The 20,312-nt window shown below is 41.1% G+C and overlaps 1 protein-coding gene across 1 annotated transcript in view; it reads left to right on the forward strand.

The window, feature by feature from the left end:
- mast4 (microtubule associated serine/threonine kinase family member 4) overlaps nt 1-20,312 on the forward strand; it is a 90,675-nt gene that overhangs the window by 15,051 nt on the left and 55,312 nt on the right. Inside the window, exons 2-3 of the mRNA XM_022768818.1 lie at nt 1,478-1,631; nt 7,160-7,293. Of these exons, the coding sequence (XP_022624539.1) occupies nt 1,478-1,631; nt 7,160-7,293 (288 nt within the window). The remainder of the gene's footprint in view (nt 1-1,477; nt 1,632-7,159; nt 7,294-20,312) is intronic.

Here is a 20,312-nt window from a genome sequence, read left to right on the forward strand (position 1 = left end):
TGAGATCCTGATGTGACAGATTCTGATTTAAGGCAGAGCTGCAAACGATCAATTACCCCGCAACTAATCATCAACTCTTTTTATTGCATAAAAGTCTGACATCGTGTAGTTAGAACCGTGATATTGATTTCAGAGCAACCTTTTTAGAAAATATAAAAAACTTTAGTTGAATTTACTTGTGCTGTTTCTGTGTCACTCTTACGTCACAGCTGTGTATTCACTGAGAGGTCAAGACACCCTACAAAAAGAAATTGCCCCTGATTGTCCATAATAGCAGTGGGATCATGAATCATCCCATAGAGAGAAGCGGGGGGTATTTCCTTCCACCTAATGCTCTGAGCCATTTATATATCTTTGTATTCTCAGGGAGGGCCTCTTCCTCACATCACTGGGCATTGTTATCTGCTGTGAGCGTCATGTAAAGTCATTATTTTCTAAGAATACAACAGGCTGGTGTAACGTGTTAATGTAGCATGTTTGTAAGGCATTTCTTTCTGATAATATTTCTGTTATAATATATACTGGGTACCGTCACTGAAGACTTTGGGTGCTGGGCTTTTGCTTAGACTCATGCAACCGCAGTGATGCTCATTCATGGGTGTGGAAACCTACAAGTCCTGGCTTGAGAAACAGATTCATAAACTACTTTTTGTTTTGTTTTTTTTGCGAAGCAGTTAGTGGGAACATGATTTGGAAGACATGATGATGAGAAGTTGAGCCCTGCCTTTAGGGCTGACTGAGGTTTTTAGATTTGCAGCTTTATTTCTCATCGCTCTAACGTCATGCTCCTCTCCTCCTTCTGAATTTCTGTTCTGAATTCCTAGATTTTTAACTTGTGTCAATTTCTTCCATATCACTTTTAATGTACCAAACTTAATGAATGTTCTTATTGATTATTGTAATCACACTGTGCACTACAGGCGTACTAATTAACTGTATTATTTACCCTGTTAACAGCTGGTTTGTCCCTCTCCTCCAGCTGCCAGTTTTTTTTTATTCAAATCACCTCGTAGCTTGATTTATTTTATATTCTTGCACAGCGCTCCTCTCAGCTGTGCTAAAGCAGAGTGTTGTTAGGTGTGTTGGTGAGCTGTATACACATTTCCACAAGCTGATAAAGACCCTACAAATGGAAATATAGGCTTAACAAGATCCCAGAAGTCTCGCTAGAGATTAAATAATGCAGACAGCCGTGAAAAAAGAAAAAAAAAACCCAAGGCACTCCATCTTCAGGTGAAATGGTATTATTAGTTTATTCCTCCAGCATGCCTTCGTTTTTTTTTTTTTTTTTTTTCTCCATGGTTGTCTGCATTATTTAATATCTAACCAAGACTTGTGGGATCTTGTTTTTTGAACTTGTACCTGCCTCACTGAAGAGTACCTGTCTGATCCTCCTTAAGAAACCGAATCCTTATATGGTGGCAACTACAAAAGTAACCTTAGATGTATTTTTTTTTATTATTATCTTTTTCTCTAGCTGGACAACATCCTCTACCCTCCCTCCACGTCCCTCAGGAAGTCCAGTAACCCGGAGTTGACTCATGGATTAAGTCCTGCTCTCAAATTTAAACGACATCTCAGTGAGGATGGAAAACACGTACGAAGGCGGAGCCTGGGGGGCGGTCTCACAGGTGATAGATTTATTTGTGGTCTGTGTGTGTGTGTGTGTGTGTGTGTGTGTGTGTGTGTGTGTGTGGGCTGGTTTAGACTGTCTGCTCTCATTGACATATTTATAAGCTCCTGATGCCGCACCAGCACGTTCGTATGTTTTACTTTTGGGTTTGTAAAGTCTCTTCTTTTTTTTCCAAACGTGTATAAATAAGTGCTTCATTGAATATGATCTTACTTTGGCCACAGTCCAAATGCTTTTAATAACTCTCGTGCTCGATAAGATTTATATGAAACTTGATTCATATATTTTACTCCACGTGGGAGGACAGCTCGCAAAGGTTAAATATGTTAGCTTTCTATTTACAGTAGAGTTCCTGTGAAGCCTGACTACTGATCTCACTGTATGGAACAAACATTAAGGAAACACAAACAGTATCCAGGAACTAAACATACGGGCCCCTCATTAATAAACTTGATCACTCCCCCCTCCCTCCCTCCCTCCTGAAACTCGCTCACCTTCACACGTTGTTTCCCCACAGCTTGAAGATTTATTTGGGGTGGTCGACCCCAGAGGGAGAAAAACGATCTATATTAATCCATATCATGTTAATGGCCACAAATAAATGACTATCTATCACTTACAAGATGCTTAGATGCTCCCTGGGGAATGAAATAGCTCTAAAGAAATAAAAACATGGTTTCCCACTGACCTTAAGTCTCATTCAGCCATTTAGTTGTTTTGTTTTGTTTTACTGTGACTTTGAGATCTCCACCTTCCCAATGCAGATTAGGGGCGCATGGAATTTAATTTGTGGAGCTTTGAAAACTTTGTGAAGTAATGAAACTTGAAAACTGTATTTCCAGAAGCTTCCTCGGGTCACTCAGGATAATCAGGATAATCCACAGACTGTGCTGTGAACAGAGTCAAGTGTTTTGTGGGGGAAGAAGTTCTCAAGGACGGGCAAAAAAAAAACTAAACAAAAAACCTGAAATGTATAACTGTAGTGATAAACACTGGCCATCTGTTTTTAAACCCCGCTCTGAAAAGAGTTTCGCTCAAGCAGTGCAGCGGTGACGGTGTCAGAGTTGGCAGGACACCATTCAAAAGAGCATCAGAGATCAGTTTGATGAAGCCAATAGGATTACATCAGTAACTGCACCCAGCAGAGGTCGGGCACAAAGGTGTCATTTCAGGACGGTGTTTGCAAACACTTGCTATGAATTTAAAGAAAATGAAAAGATATTCTCTCGCTCATCATCAGTGATTGGACGTGACGGGAACATTCAACTTCCTGCCAGGGCTGGAAGACTTTTGGTGATTTCATATGAGAGATTTCTCATCCTGTTTTGTCAGCGCCTCTCACTGCTGTGAGTGCACGGGACATGTGCACATACCTCTGAGCAGCAGTGAGGATTTAGCAACATTCAAGCCAAGATGTGTTGATAGTTGTGGGGTTGTTTTGCTTTTGGTGCCAGGCCTCGTCTGATCAAACCACATCCCCAGAGTCCAGAAGAAGCAGGGTCAGGGTTAGTTAAATTGTAAACCAAGTTCCCAGGTGCTTTAAGCTGACATAGATCTGCACATCGTCACAGGCTGAAACAAATAAGGAACAATAAATCGGATAACAAGCTTTTGGACTTACGTGGTTTACTGTCGGTAGGACTGTATTTTGTGCGTCTTCTCATAATGAGACAAACTGTGTTGCAGTGATGCAAATCCTGCAGCCTCGAGTCGAGGGATACGAACTGCCTTACTATAGATATTAGTATTTACAGTTGGAAGAGCTTTACAACATACTGTGCATACAATTTACAGCCAGTTTCCAGTAGCAACGGATCTGTAAGAGCTGGGTAAGAGTTTCAGTCTGCCTCTGGATAGACGAATAGTAGTGTGGCTCACATGAGCATGGACACATTCCTGCCTCTGGACAATTACACATAGACGTCTCCTGTGTTTTGACTCCAGCCTTGTTTGCTTCCATTCAGAAAACTGACACGCCACAGGCTGGTGTTTGACGCCTCTGAATAGTGTAGTTTACCATGTGATGTCTATGCAAAGCACTTTCACCTCACCAATTAAAGCGTTGACCTTTTTCACAGTCAATGGAAGGTCGTGTTTTCATTGGGCGCAGCTTTGAATGATTGCTTTACCCTCTACTAATCAGTTTACAAGAAAAACAAGATGGATAGACATGAACCTGACGCAAGTCCGTTGTCACGATCGTGTTGTTAAAGCACGACGAGTATGGTATTTGATTTTAACATAACTTAATTTGTTGTTACAGTACAGCAAGTTTGTGCTCGATAAAACTCATGTTGAAAATATAATGTTCAGCTGAAGCATGCCTCTAGCCACAGGCTTTAAAAAGATGTTGTCCTTTGACATTGTGGTATCTATAAAAGCTCATATCACGTGGCATAAGACCAATACAATCCAATTGTCATGTTGGAATAAAAAACTTGTTTCAGCCTGTGATAAATTCGATGCAACAGCACTTGTCTTTTTAATCCCCCTGAGGAATCGAGACCGTTTGTCTCTCTGTGAATAAATTCAGTCATAATTAATGATTTAAAATCGAAAGTTAGTCTTTTTCACCTTTTCTGATCTGAACATACAGGTGCATTTGTATAAAATATCCAACAGCAGAACAAGTGGCACTGTGTGTAGAGATTTTTTCTTTTCCTCCTGTATAATTCACATGGTCGTTGTTGCAGAGGTGGGCGTGACACCGGGACATCTGTGGTCGGGAACAGAGTGGTCTGACCTTGCAAATACCTGTGTCGAATGTAAAAAAAAAAACTTTACTCCCCTTCCCACCTCTTTTGATACCCTACTTTCTGAAAGTGTTGACTAGTGTCTGACGAGAGGTTTCCTCTATGCCGGGATGTGATGGGCTCTAGTGAGGAAAACATTTGCCGGTAAGGAAGGAAGAACCACAGTTTTCCCTCCTCATCCTGTTTGGTCTCCCTTCAGTTCTCCTGGTTTTACTGCAGCGATCACAGTGTAGTTGTAGCACTGTATATTTTCTCATCTGCTGACTTTATGTGCATATACTTAACTTATTATGTAGAGCTATATTTGCCGTATATTTTTGTCTGCACAGTGCAAAAGAAAAACTGAAAGCATGTTTTCAGTGTTTTAGATTCTTCTTCATTAGATTTCTTTGCAGTGTTGTAGTTTGTGTCGTCTGAGAACGAGAACAACATTTAAGACTAAAACGAACAGGGACATTTTTGACTCAAATAAAGCAAGAAATTCAAAATGTTACCTTGTAGTATGAGTACCTGTCTACCTTTTTAAAGGCATGAAACCAGTTAACGGCAGTACAACAAAGGCCAGTGAGGGTTTTTTTTTTTTTCCCCCTTTTTAAAAAATAAAAAATAAAAAATCTTTATCATCTGACAACAATAAAGGCAGACATGATACCCAGTGGTGGGGATTTCCTCTCCCAGGTAAGTGTGAAGTCTGCAGATGGACTTTCACATGGGAGAGAGATAAACGGAAAGCAGCGAGGCTGCTGCCTGGATGTCAGGAGGAGACGTTCAGAGGATTAAAACACAGCACTATGTTTTGAAAAATGTTCCACAGCGATGTGAAGTGTACATATTTTGTAGTAAATGTTATTGTAGCCACATTATAACAAAATATCTACAGCATGTGATCATTGAATAGTGTTTAGGTGACTGTTCAGTTTGAAAGGAAAGAATTTTAAAATCTTTCTTTGTTTTGAAAATACAAAGGCTTCAAGGATTTCCACTGCTGCAGCTTTAAAGCGTTTATTTATTTTTTGGGAGCCTTTCATGCCTTTATTTGAGAGTCGACAGTAGGGAGATGACAGGAAATGAAAGGGGAGAGAGAGAGAGATAGGGAAGGAAATACAAGAAAAGGTCACCTGCTGGACTTAAACCAGGGGGCGTTGGAGTTCATGATGAACGCCGCAGGTTACCAGGTCATTTCTTATCTGTGTGTTTGTAATGGAAGATGTTGCATTTTTTTTTACAATATACTGCATGTAAAAAAAACAAAAAACAAACAAAAAAAAATGCCAGTCTGACGTCAGTCCAGCCTGGTTCTGGATTTTTTAGATTACCACCCACATCTCTGGTTTGTTCAGCGATTCATTCGGCACAGGTCTGGTGTTGTTGCCGGGGTCCATCGATCGGAGAAACACTTCAAAGTCACTGCTTCAGGAAAGTGTTGTTTGGTGTGTTGGTGAGCTGTCAGTGTTTCAGAAAATGCAGATTCTAATAGACGTGAGCTCAGACTTTGCTCCTAGCAGGACAGTAAATTTATAAACCTGCCCAGTTTATAAAAGCTCAACACATCTGATGAAAGGAGAAACCAGAAAACTTGAGATATGCCCTGGGTGTGTTGAGCTACAGCCTGTTGCAGGGGTTGGTAATCCCTCCTCTCTGCCTCCTGGAGCGTTTACTTAAACAGGAAATGGAAATATACACATGTGGATCAGAGATGACAACACTTCTACAAATTATTTTTTTCAATTCATGGAATTATGGTGGCACAATATGATCTGCTAATACAGACGCCGAGGCTGCTGTATGCTGCGTTTTAATCCTGGTCTTGCCTTGGCGAGCTGTGGCAGTAGGATAAAAGAGGGTGGATGAAGGTGGGTAAAGGACAGGAGCAGCATGTAGTGCCATCTAGCTGCTGAAAGTGGAGATTCACTGCATGAAATATTCATATTCAGTGTTGTTCTTATTAAAAACCTGTTGGTGCATCCATGTACTCGCCTTCATAAGACTTATGAGGTGTGCTGGTGCTGTGGTTACGTAATGTTAGGATTGTCAGTGATCTCTTAATGGGCTTTCCCCCTCCTCTCGCCTAATTTAACCCTTTGACATCCGAGGGGGGGGGGGGGCCTTCATCTTCACATTACACTCCTAACAAGAGCGGACAGCTGGGATTATCTTATGTTACTGGTGTGTCATATGACCTCTACTGTCTCCTCTTTTCCTCCCTGTTGTTGTGGGTCGGGACATACTGTACAGTAGTTTGTTAAAAACACCACGCTACAGAAGTATTATCAGCAGAAGGTGCTTAACGTTCTCAAAAGTAAAAGCAGTCTGACTGATATTTTACTGTTCATCACATCTTTAAATTGTTATTACTGAGGCATCAATGTCTAAAACAGCTTTTTACTTTTGGAGCGAGTTTTAACTACTATATATATTTGTTTTAGTCCAGTGGTTCCTCCAGGAAAAATACAGTTCTGCTAAAATTTGCATTTATGTTTTAATCTTTTGTGAAATAATGGATCAGTTATTTCAATTAAACCATCTTTTGTAAACAACTGGCTTAATCAATGTGTTGTATTTTATCAAATGAACGTTTGTTTATGTAAAAACTAATGTGAAAATTAATATATGTAGTTTATAAATACACAAATTAAGTACAAGTACCTCAAAACTGTACTTAAGTGTACTGCTTGACTAGATGTACTTAGTTACTGTCTGCCTCTGCAAAAAACACACATACAGTGATTTGGTCAGTGTTTTTCTTAAGTGACTTCATCCTGTTGCTCTGCAGGAAAGTACCTTCTGCTGCCCGCCAACCCCCAGCAGACACACACAGCGTGGCAGCCGTCATCTGAGATCTCTAACCTGGTCCGAATGTGTTCCCTGAATCTGGGAAAGTCGGACCCCTCCCTCACCTCCAGCCTGGTGAGTAACCTACTTCCTGCATCGCTATATTCGGTGTCCTGATCCGAGCAGGACGCTCCCTCCCATTACCTGCTCTGTGAGAATTACACTGACCTGGTTATGTTAGGTAACATAATATAAAAAGATAATTTGCATAAACCACAATATCTGAATATCCAGTACTCCATGTTAATCTATGATGCCCAGAGGTAAAGGAGGTTGTCACAGTTCAAACATCAGTGTGATCAGTAGTTTTTACAGAGACAAAGAACTGCAAGAATGTTTAAATTCATATACGAGTTGTATTTTGTGTGACAGGAAAAATGCATATAGCAGTGCACCAAAGTGGAAAAGCTCAACTAGATAATAATAATACAATACAATAATAATACAAAAATATATTTTTATTTGTGTATTATTTGTGTACTGTAACTGACTGCTGGTTTAAGGAATGACCTGTTTAGTTAAAGGGTTCTTATCTGTCACTGCTGCAGGTTTAAAAAGGGGCTTTATAAGTGTATTAATTCTATGGATACAAAACATGACAAGTCACATAACATCAGCGTTCACATTTGTTCGTTCACATCTAAGATTGTGACGTAAGTAGTTTAAGTCACAGGGAGCGTCTTCAGTCTAAAAAATTAAAAATGTAAATACTGAAGCAGAATAAAAAGAAAATAAAAAGAAATTAAAAAGACATGTTGAAGAGCTCAAAGTGAATCTCTGGTTAGGACCGAGTGAAGTCATGAAGACGGATGACCTTCGGCGTGGTCGTGCGATGTTCTTTCAGATGACACTGATAGGCGCTCCGTCGTGATCTTGTTGTCTGCGGGGTGAGATGCGATCAAAAGCAGAGGCTCAATCCAATGCTGTAAATCTGAGTCATTCCCTGTGTGTGTGTGTGTGTATGCGTGTGTGTGTGTGTGTGCATGCGTGCGAGAGTATATTTTGGTTTAACAGACACTTGCACCATGACTGACCTGAGTGGGTTGACCCAGAAAAAGTCGCTGTAACCTGAACTAGAGGAGGTCAAACTGTGTCTCAGATGACATCATGGTTGCCTTGTTTACACTAATAACATAATACAGCTACTACAGAGTCCTGATGGCTGATTTTGACATAAAGATGTAGCTTGAAATACACAACGTTAATGACTTAAATAATCACTGAGGGCATTCTGGGTGATTTTCATGATTTCATTTTTGAATGAAACCACTGGTTTAAGTAGAAAACACCTCGGCTCATTCCCTACACTGGGGGGCACTAGTGCATCTTCAGTATTTTGGAACTTAAAAACATGAATCCTTGTGTTTCTAAGAGCCACAAATTAATCCCTTTGGTTATTGTGCCCTGCAGAGTGAACGAATACATGATTTCCCGTAACATAATTGTCCTCCAGTGAATAAATCATCCAATCGATGTGTTTGGTTCAATTTAAGTTTTACAACTTAATGAGCTGGATGAATGTGGAATATCTTTTAGTGTGGAATATTTGTTTCACTTGCCAGCCGTCACAACACAGCGGCGCTCCGTGTTGTGTTGGTCTATAATGGACAACACAGAGTCAATAAGGCTTGAGTGTCTCGCTCCAGGACACTTGAGTAGGAGGGATAGAAGGTCTCTGGCCACGTGCAGTTTCTCCACCTTACTGCGACCGGATATACTCTGATAGAAGAAACTTTCTTCCCGTCTGACTGGGAGGTATTTGCATGTGTAATCAGGTCACATTGACAATAGGGGATATTATTTGATATAAAAGTGCACCTGTGGCATTCTGAGCCCAGATTCAGTCCAAAGTTAATGGAGGAGACTCTGCACTCGCCCCTCAGGTGAGGCTGTAAGGTCATGGCGACCCTTGAGCCTAACAAAAAATGTTTTCATCAGACTAAATGGGACCACAGATACGTGGTTGAAACCGGGCTTGTCGCCTTCAAGCTCGAGTCCAGTGGTCTGTCCGCCACAGCTCTGCACAAAGGACTTTTTTTTTTGATGGTTTTATATTTAGTCTTTTGTGCAAAACTGTAACTAAGTTTAACTGTAAATCTGCAGTTTCATCAGATAAATTACTGAATTATCCGAATTCTGTCTGATAATGTTGTTAAAATACAATATACATTTGTTTATTATTGATTAATGTTTATGTTAGTCTTTTGATAGATACCTGTTTCTAATATCTGATTTCTAACTCATCATTTTTTTATTCTTTACATGTACCTCCCTAAAAATCTTCTTCCTACACTCAGTAACCCTGCAGTCTTTTGTATGCACACTGTACAGTATCTACTCTAATATCTTGGTGGATCATCTTCATCTGCAACTCAAATCTTACGTTATTCCTGTTCTTATTCGTAACACTGTTTGCATCCGCCTAACGACTCAGTGGTCAGTGCCACGAGGAAATGAACTGCTGGTTACAGCTGCTCAGACACCGTCTTGTGCAGACAGACGCTAAATCTTAAGAGCATCTTTTGGAGTTGGCGGCGCTGTCACCTCAGGGGTTCATCTGCAGCCTTTGTGTTTCCCTGCCTTCAGAACGAGCTCAGAAAAAGATGGTGAATTGGTCGACCTTGAGAGAGGAGCGAAAGAGACAAACACTTCTAGCCACTGAATATGTTGCTGTTGTTCTTTGTTTTCCTCTTTGTTTCAGTAATTGTTTGTCCCTTTTTTTGGGGGGGTGGGGGGGCATTAGTCTGGGCTATAGAATAGGATTCCAGCAGCATCTTCAGTGTGCTTAAAAATAACAAAGATGTTTAACGTCAGTTGTAATGGTTGTATTACTGCAAAGCACACCAGTCCCTGGCCTTAGTGACATGAAATGAATGCAGTGCTGCTGTATCTACTGAGCTTCTGACTGCAGTCATGTTTGGCAGATATATCCATGTCTGAAAAGATTTAATGGGCCATTCGATTTGGTTCTTTCATTTTGAAATGGGCAATTTTGAAATGTAATGATGCAAACAAATGTGGGTTTTAGGACAGACAGTTGTACTGACAGTATTTTTTTTTTTCTTAACCAGAAACACCAGAAAAGTGACACTATATTTAAAAAAAAAAGATGAACTGCACAGCTTTCAGGAAAATGTGGAGTTTAATCTGTGATTGTGTTCTTCATTATATAACAGAGAAAAATTCACAGCTTCGTCGCTTCACAGTTCTGCAGAGTTTCTAAAGAAGCCAAAGGGCTTGTGTAGGTGAAATCTCTGTGGCTAAGAGGTAGTGTTTCTCTAAGCTTTTGGCAGTCACATTCTGTATTTAAAACCCTGAACGCTTCCTGGGCAGTGAGCAGAGCTGTAGGTGACCTCACTGCTGCTTTGTCACGACTCTTACTGCTCTTTTAATCGACTGATGTGACATTAGTTTTGCAAAAAAAAAAATGTTAAAAATGAATTCCGACTTGTTTCATCTGCAGTATGAGCACTTAACTTCCGTGTGTAAAGGTGGTATTAAGGACAGAATAATGCTGAAGCTTTATTTGTTTGGGAAGAACGCTCTAGTCAGTGAATCCTTCTGTACAATAACTGATGGCTACTTGTTTGTTTTTACTTCCTGTTGTCCAGTTTAGTGATTGATTTTCTTATCTCTTAATCTGCTGATTGTTTTCTCACTTAATCAGTTAATGATTTAGTTTCTAAAATGTGTTTGTGAAAATTGTCCATCGGAGTTTCCCAGAGCCTCAGATGATGTCTTCAAATATTCAGTAATAAAAACAATATTGTCGAGATGGAACCAGAGACTTTGCCCATTAACTTTTAATAATCATTTAATTTGACTAATCAATTAAATCATGTAATCTTTGCAGCTCTACTTCAGTGTGAACTCCGGTGACACCCTAAATTTTGAATGACGCACAGAAATGCGGTCACTTCACAGCATTTATGTACATTAATCCAAAATAATGCATAACAGACTGGCCATCTTTTTAAATCGCCAAATACACACAATAGGAATGTGACTTTATTATTGATCGTCCACACCGTCACTGCAGGTTGGAGACCCCCCTGGTTCTGTAAGCCAGGCTTTGCCCCCCTTTGCCTCACAGGACTCCCGTTATTGCTTTTTTTTTGCCTCTTTTTCCTCCTTTATGCGCTCCCATCATGCCCCTGGGTGTGCATGGCTCTTTGACTAGCGTGGCACATCTCTCTTGACTGTGATGCTCTTTGGCAGAAAATCAATACTTCACTTCTGGTGTGATATGGAGATAAGACTGTCATAATCCTGATGTTGTGCCTTTGTGGACTCTCATTCTCCCTCATAATTGAAGTCAGTGATGTCCTTTACTGATATCGTCGTCGCCGCCGCCGTTGGAGCAGTTTGTTGTTGCAAAGGAAGGAGCTGCAGTTTATGTGAACAAACATGCGGTACAGTGATGTCTGGTCAAGTTCATTTTTCAGTCAACATTGAACAAACAAAACCATCTTTTTTTTTTTTTCTTTTTCTTTATATTAACCTTATGGAAAAATCCAGTTATCCAGCTGAGTATAGCTACCTGCCCACAAACAAGGGTAATAAGTTACCAGCTGCACCTTATTGATCTGTGGGTGTCTGCCTTTGTTCTGTGGTCGCTGCACGATCTGAGCTCCAGTGTGAGTGTGTGGCGTAATGTCCTTCAAATGTGACCCATAATTGGACAACATTACTGTGTGTCTGTGTGTGTGTGTGTGTTGTACTGGTGTATATATTTTAATTATTTAATCAACAGATCTTTCCAAGGTTTGCGATGTGGAAAAGAGACATTAATCTTACCTGCCTTCTACCTAATTAGTGTGTGTATTGCTATTATTGTAGATCTATTGAACACACACACGCACACACACGATGCACACACCTACAAACTAGAGAAAGAAAAGATTAAAGAGAATCAGACCACCAAATAAATGTATAACTTCTCAGTGAACAGTTTCCCTGCAGGGAGTATTAGTATAATGGTGCATTTCAGCAACATTGAGGAATAGTAATAACTATCCTCCAGCATAAAAACATTCAGCATCCTGTCCACGAGCCGTGTGACGTTCCACAGAATGGCTTTGGAAATCCCAAAATTACATTACGTTACTGGAAACATCAGGGTGTGATGTAAATGAACCCGTCACTGTTGATAAAATAACGGCAGACGAGACGTTCAGCCTGACATGTGCTCCGTGTGAGATACAATCTTCTCTGTGACAGCGTCATGCACAATCTAACTTTGTGTTTTCTTTGAAACTGAGGAGAATGAAGCGAGCCTAGTGGACTCGAGCTGACATAATTCTCATCTCATGAATGCAAACATTTACATGGCTATTCCGGTGTATTCAAGATTGAAAACCCAGAGTGCGATTGAGAGGGATGCATTGCAGCCATTGGTTCTTCTCGGTTACTATCTTTGCACTTGTTGCCAAGGTTAAAGACTTGCCTGGTCTCTTTGGAGGTTGGCTCTACAGGCTTTTATCATGGCTGGATATTCTTACTCCTTTGGCTTCGGACAGACGGATTCTTTGCACTGCTTTGTATGGAGGGAATTGACTCCTTCCTTCTTTACCGACCTCTTCACAGGCCTTGTCCCTCCTCTGCCTGCCTTACATCTGCAGGTTGCCTCTTGGTCTGATAAGCTCAGGCAGAGCAGAGGCTGTGGGTCACTCAATCAGCACTCTCTGCATGCTTTCAGAGCCAGCGCTCCCTTTTTTCTCCAGAGGCAGAGGAAACAACCTAAGCTGCCCACCTGCCGCGAGGAAATGAGTCACAGACAACCCCTGGACTTTTCCCAGAGGCTATTCTCTGGCCCTGCTCCAAGGCCACTGGCACAAACTGTCTGCCTTCATGGCTGCCCTGAAACCCACCTCAAAGCAGCTTCACTTTGTGGGATGTTTTCTCTAAACACTGCCCACTTTTTCTTTTTTAGTATTTTTATTTATTTATTTACTTGCGGTGAGACTGCAGGTAAAAATACCCACAGTGCATTCAGAAAGTCTTCAGACCCCTTCGATCTTTACATTTTGTTATGTTGCAGCCTTTTGCTAAAATAAAAAAAATAAAAAAATCTCTCATCAATCTACATTAATTACTTTAAATGACAAAGCAATGACACTTGAAATTTAGCTCAGGTTTCCATTTCTCCACCTGTGGTAAACTCAGCTGATTGGACTCACACCTGTCAAGAAGAGGAAAGAACTGCCTGCAGAGCTCAGAGACGGGACTGTGCCGAGGCTCAGACCCGGGGAAGGATAGAGAAATGCTTCCTAAGAGCACGGTGGCCTGGAACAACCAGGACTCTTCCCAGAGCTGGCTGCTCGGTCAAACTGAGCAATTAGGGGAGAAAGGTCCTTGGTAAGAGAGGAGACCAAGAACCCAAACTCTGTGGAGATGAGAGAAACACCTTTTTAGCTAGTTATTTTCATATACATCGTTCGGTCTAGAAAATGCCAGAATATATTGAAAATCATCCATCACAACAAATCATTTGTTAATAAGTTTAAATAATTTATTGTTTCAGCACGAGGGTAGAGGCTGTGGTGCTTGTTACAGACATTAGCCGGTGTAGAAGAAGAGACTCTCTCTATTGAATAAGACAAATGACCCCTCCCCTGTGGACCGCAGCTTCTCATCTTCATTATTAGTCCAATGTGGAATTTTCTTAATTGTTCCTTTAGCAGCCGCAGACGGAGCATTGACTCGAGACTAGTCAGATGAGCATAGCAGGTTTCTTTAATTCCCTCAGGTAATCTGGAGGGCATTGTTCAAGCTGCAAAAGTTGACTACTGTAATCCCCGTCCTCTGAGGTTTTATGGGCTTTATTCAAAAAAAAACAAAAAAAAAAAAAACAGCCTGATTACCCGTGCACGGACCTGGCTTTCTACTCTCTGCTTTCTTATCAGCACAGCGGCACAAATGACTGTTGCCCCAGCCACTGCAACACTCATCAGCTTTTCTGCTGCACAGGCTTCAGAGTGGGGAAAAGTTGATGGTAGTGGTCACCTGTCTGACAATCCCGCTCCGCACCCTCTCCACCAGCCGCGGTGGCGGGTGTCTGTCATCCCAGGCCGTTCTCTCTGAGAGAAATCATTTGAGCTTGGCTGGAGATGAGGAGAAAGGAAGGGGCCCACTTAATATTCACAGAGCAGTACCACAGTGAATAGAAATGAGTGAGAGAGGGTGAAAAAAAAAAAAAAAAGAGAAGCGAGCGAGGGAGGGAGGGAGGGAGGGGGGGGCAAAGAAAAACACAGACTGAAACAGAATGCGAAATTGAAGGATAGAACTGGCAGCAGGGAACTGGAAACAATTTGTTTTCCAAATGCTAATATTTCAGGAGGGAGTGTGGACATTGAATTAGAGCGTGTGAAGATGTGTGGTCACTCTGCGTGGAGCGCTCGGAGACAGAAGCGCCGCATGAAATTGTTGGAAATTGACATAGGATATGCAGTTGTATACATAACAGGTTGTGCAGGGAAGTGCGGCTGGAATGAAGGAAGCGTTTTCCTCTTTACAAATTGGTGCGCAACAGTTTGTGTGACATTCTCACAGCAGGTTTGAAAGGTCTTGTGCTGTTATTTCCCCCCCTCCCCGCCTCCCTTATGCAAGCCTGTGTGAGCTATATCGTCTCAGCCATCGTGTTTCTGTCACCTGCCTAACCTTCAGGTGCGTGTATTTTGCAGTCTCCATGTGACTCATTGGCTGCAATAAGAGCAGGAGATGCGTTAGCCTGCCTGCCGCAGACAGGATGCCAGATTCATTGTTGAGGTTGAGGCAGAACAATGCTGGGAAGGATATCCTCTCATTTTCATGGTCACCTAGGGTGCCCAAAAAGCGTGGCTGCACAGAGAAATGAGTCTTGGGGCTCCCACTTGTCCCCGGTACCCCCCCCCCCCCCACACCGCCTGCTCTCCCCCACCCGTTGCTACGCTAAATTAGAACTGCCTATCCTCTCTCTCTCTCCCTCTCTCTCTCTCTCTCTCTCTGTTCCTCGCTCCATCTCTCCTTCACTCCTGAAGTTACAGAGGAGAGGAACAAGAGGGAGGTGTCAGCTGACTGCCCCCCTCCAATCAGATAAGTTCTGATGGAAGTGTTTAGCAGCTGCTAAGATCAGATTTAGCCTGAGGGAGGGAGGGAGGGAGGGAGGGAGGGAGGGAGCAGGAGGCTGGAGCGAGGCAGTGCAGCATGGCTCTGTACCGGTAGGGAGGCATGATAAGTCGGGGCTCTGTACCATGGACGAGTCCAGCATTCTGAGGAGACGAGGGCTACAGGTAGGCAAGCAAATGAGCACGGAGCTGTGTCTGCAGGCTGACTTTGTGCTCTGTGTATGTGTATGTATGTGTGTGTGTGTGTGTGTGTGTGTGTGTGTGTGTGTGTGTTTCTGGGGCTCCTGCATCGGCCGCTCTTTTGACAGAACACAGTCGGGACTTTGAGACCTTTTTTGTGTTAACACTTGGCAGAAGAGAGTGAGCAACATTTTTGGCTCTGCTGCTGATGTGTGCTTGTGTCCGTCCTGCGTGTGAGAGGATCTCCCGGGAGAACTGTGGAGACAGTTTTCAGTCGAGGATAATTAGGAGTTTGACTGAAATCAGTCGGAAAATGTTTTAATGTCCACCACCTTGTTCCTCTGAGCAGATCTGGAGAGAACTGGTTGACATGGCTGTGGATATGTGTCTGAGCGGTTTTACTTTTTAAACAGCCTTGAATCATTTGTCACGTTTCACTTGTGTTAGCTGCCAGCAGGGGGAATGAGAGCAGTGTATTCACAGAGCAGTATTGATTATTGTATCCTGTGTGAAGGGCTTTCTTGATCTTTATTGACTTTTGATGATAATGGGACGCACTTTGAGGCTTTTGCCTTTCTGTCAGAAAATCTTGATTGAAGTGTGAGCTCAGTTCAGGACAGCAGTCATAAGGAATGATGCAGTTAATCAGATCGCTCCTGCCATCACTCTGACATCAACACGAGATCTAAATGAACGAGGAAAGGCAGGACGGAGTGCTCTGAAATATGAAACTACTTGTATTTTACATCACACTTGATATGATTCTTAATCCGAGACCTTTCAGACATCAATCATTTCCTGCAGACGAGCCGACAAAGTCTGCGCTAGGTGTTACAGTGAAGTGTAAATTGGATTTGATTTATTGTTTTTGCTTACTCTCGTCTCGACCACTCGCAGAGCAATTGATAAACACGTTGAGAAGGACGCCTCTTTTAAATTCAGCTCAAACTACTGCATGTGTTTTTAATCACAAACTCCCTGTGATCCATTTAATTAAGCTGCACTGTGGCTGATGAATTAAACCAATAAAAGTGCTTTTATGATCCATCAGTCGTTTCACAATAAACAAAGGTAAGTGTTGCTTGTTTGAGAACTAATTTTTCCTCTGTAATGTCGTATTTATTCAACTGTGGAGCCAATCTGTGGAGTTAAGCTGGTAAAATTTGACTTTCATGTTCACAAATTTGGTGTCAATGTGTTCCTCTGTGATTAGGAATCTCTATGAGAATTAGACAGCAGAAATGCTGACATTTAATTTATGCTCTTTGAGGCTTTTTTTTAATGGTCTTAATGGGTTTCTCAGGAGAAACCAATAATATTTTTTTTTGTAACTCAATTTATCAAAAGCTTCCCAACTGTAATTTTGTGCACAGTTGCCCTAATCTCTCTGTTCCTTTTGTTGGACACCAACACCTCCTCCATTCTTCACAAGACTTCTTTATGTGCCCCAACACGCAGCGAAACCAAACACAACGGTCGCTCCTGTAGCGCTCTAACCTCCGTATTCAAAAGGCAACACGGAAGTTAGTTTGTCAGGCAAATGAATGTAGCTGGTTCAGCTCCACAGTTTCCCATTCATTCCCAGGCCAGGAAGGGATGACATCATTCCAGTCGGACCTTGTTTATGTGTGTGGATGGTAAGAGCTGGGCTGCTTACAGTAAAGAGTGTGTCAGTGCTTTTGGCCTCGATTTGTCTTCCACCTTCTTTTTTTTTTTTATATCATAATAAATAAAATGTAAAAATAAATATGTTTGCTTCAAAATTTGGCTGTTTAACAACTTGGTCGTAAAAAAAGAGTCAGGTATTATTCCTCCCTCTCGTATTTTAAAACTTTACTCTTTATTCATTAATGTAATTGTTTGACACTTTAGGAAATATGTTTATTCACTTTCTTGCCAAGAGTCAATATCAATAACACTCTCATGTCTGTGTGATAAATGTAATGCTACAGCCAGCTGCTGATTAGCTTAGCTTAGCATAAAGACTGGAAACAGCCTGTGCAAAGGTTATAAAATCCATCTGCCAGCACTGAACCTCACTAATTACACCAAAGTGTAAAAATGACAAGTTGTGTTTTTACAGGGCTTATTATCTGCTGGACTGTGTCTCCGCCAGTTGCAGGGCTTCTGGTGTTTATGCTAAGCTAAACTAATCAGCTGTTGGCTGTTATTTAATGGACAGAAGTTATAATAGTATCGATTTTTTTTTTTTTTTTTTTTTTCATCTAGCTCTTGTCGAGAAAGTGAATAAGAATATTTGCCAAAATGTCAAGCTATTCGTTTAATGCCACATCACAGCTTCTTCAAATATTTATCCTCATGGCTTTTCTGCATTATTGATTAAAGTTCCATTTTGTGTGAGAAAACTTAAGGAAACTTGAGAAGATGCATTTTCATAAATATCCAAAAGATATGAAGTATAAAAATAATTAACACAGATGTTGTATGTGCACATTTGTGCTCCAGAAAAAAACTTTTACTAAAGATTTTCAGACAGGTTTTTAGGGAATTTGGATCAATTTGAGCAAAAGGATTTTTTTTGACTTGATCGTCAATCATGAAGAAGAAGGAGCGAAAGCTTTAGAGTGCCTGTTGATGCCTAATGAATGTGACAGGGTGCAGAATTTATTTTTAGACTTTCCGAAAACAACCGCAGACTAACAGTACGCAGGAGAATTATTGTTTCCCAGTATCAGACCCATTAATGAGTGCTCTAAATAAATTACCCAGCTAAAGTGTGTTCAGTTCATCTCAGTTCATGATTACACACCGAGTGCAATAAGGTGAGCCTATACGTATATGTTCTTGTTGTGTTAATAAATACTGAAGTATCCTTTCTCCTCTGCACTGGGTTTACTGTTATTTTTTCGACGTGGTAAATGGAGTGAGTGGATTGCATTAACAGGGGAATGTGATGCACTTCTGTAATTGCTTTCTCTATAAAAAGTAATTAACTTAATTCCTACAAGGGAGTGCTTTAAATGTTTTAAATTTGCAGTATCTCAGTAGACTTGTGTGTCACTCCGCTTTTGGCCGACCTTGATTTTCATACGCTTGCTTCTGTTGCTTAAACCCTCAGAAATGTGTCAGTGCATCTGTAGCGAGGCTTCTGTAATGATGCTGCCACATCTGAAGGTATTTGACTTTCAAGTGTAAGAAGCACCTCTGTTCTCCACTTCAATGTCTCCGATAACACGATCACCCTCAGCTTGTGGCTGCGTCTCGTGTCTCACTGGGTTTGTAGTGCGGTTCTGATGGCGTATAGCCGTCATGTTCCCTCATTATAGAAAATTTGTAGGATTTATATAGATCTTAATGACGCCTGTGATACACGTGTCCTTCATCTTAATTAGGAGCAGCCTGTCAGAAGCTACCGCATTGCATTGTGAGCTTTTACTGTACTTCTGACATCCGTCTAACACTGCCTCATAATAAAAAGGTACCAAACCACACAAGTGCAGTGACATTGTGTGTCTCCAAAGAGCCGTTTGTGTGAAGTGGTGTGAGCCAGCTGGTGAGATACAGCCTGGCTGACAAAACATGGTGCCCCAGCAGAAAGGCCATCTACTCACACATTATTTAATGGCTCAGCCTTAAATTCTGTTCATATTAACATAAGAGTATTTAAAAACTGATATTCCCCAGTCGTTCAGATGCAGTTTTTGTGTTAATTTAAATGGTAAATGGACTGCATTTATATGTAGCGCCTTTCTAGTCTTAACAACCACTCAAAGCACTTTACACTATACAGCACTTGCTCTGTACATACATACATACATGGTGCATCATTGGGTGATTATTGGGCAACCCACACTGTTTCCACAGTGGAAACATCTATTTCACTGACGCACCAAAGAAAAGCTCTCATCTAGGAGGGACAAGTGAATAAGACAACCTTGCTTTAGTTGGAAGGGGAAAGCAGCCTCTCTGCTGAAGTGTCCTTGTGCAAGACAGTAAGAGTTTCTATCAGCTCCAGCGACACTTCACTGATGCTGTGCGAAGGATCAGGTGAAAATATAAAGTTCGCTTTGAGGAAGAATAATCACCAAAGAAAACTGTTCATCTTCAAGCTGAATAGAGTTGCTACAAATCCCAGACGGTTACAGTCACCATGCAAACACACTGATCAGTTACCAAGATATAATGTATAATATTTGGATTGTTTGAACCACTTGAAAAGGTCAAACACGTTTGCAAGAGACAGACACAATATGAACATCTTTGGATATTTTGCATTTTACATTTTTAAATAATTTAAATAAATGTGTGTCCTCTTTTAACTGCTACAGGAGAAATTATTGAAATTATACACAGAAAATAAAATGGTGTACACAAGTGTGTAGAATTGTGTGCAATAGCAGCCTCTGGTGTGGATCCAAGGCGCTGCCTCTTGTTTGCTCTTCAAGCAAATTAATGTTGCATATGAACCATTAACTCATCCATATTTGATCTGACTTACATACCAAGGGATAATGACACTATTCATAGTTGGCTGTCTGTGAAGAAAACTTACTTTCCCCATGTTGATTAACTTTATCTGTATCCATATCTGCTCTTCAGAAGTTTGTTATTATCCTGACCGTGTTAAATGTTAAGGCTAATTGCTGTATTACCTCTTCATTCGAGAAGAAATGTTGTAATTCACCAAGGAGAACATCCTCTCTGGTAAACAACAGCTTTTTGTTGGATCAGTAGAAAACTGATAAATTTATAACCATGAAAGGTCATTTTTCAAGAAAAAAAAGTAGAATGATTTGCTCATGGAACAGGTTTAAGGATTTTACAGCTTGTTTTTTTTTTGTTTCCATT

Source organism: Seriola dumerili, unplaced genomic scaffold (assembly GCF_002260705.1).
Source record: "Seriola dumerili isolate Sdu_G_001 unplaced genomic scaffold, Sdu_1.0 BDQW01001845.1, whole genome shotgun sequence".
NCBI classification, from domain to species: domain Eukaryota; kingdom Metazoa; phylum Chordata; class Actinopteri; order Carangiformes; family Carangidae; genus Seriola; species Seriola dumerili.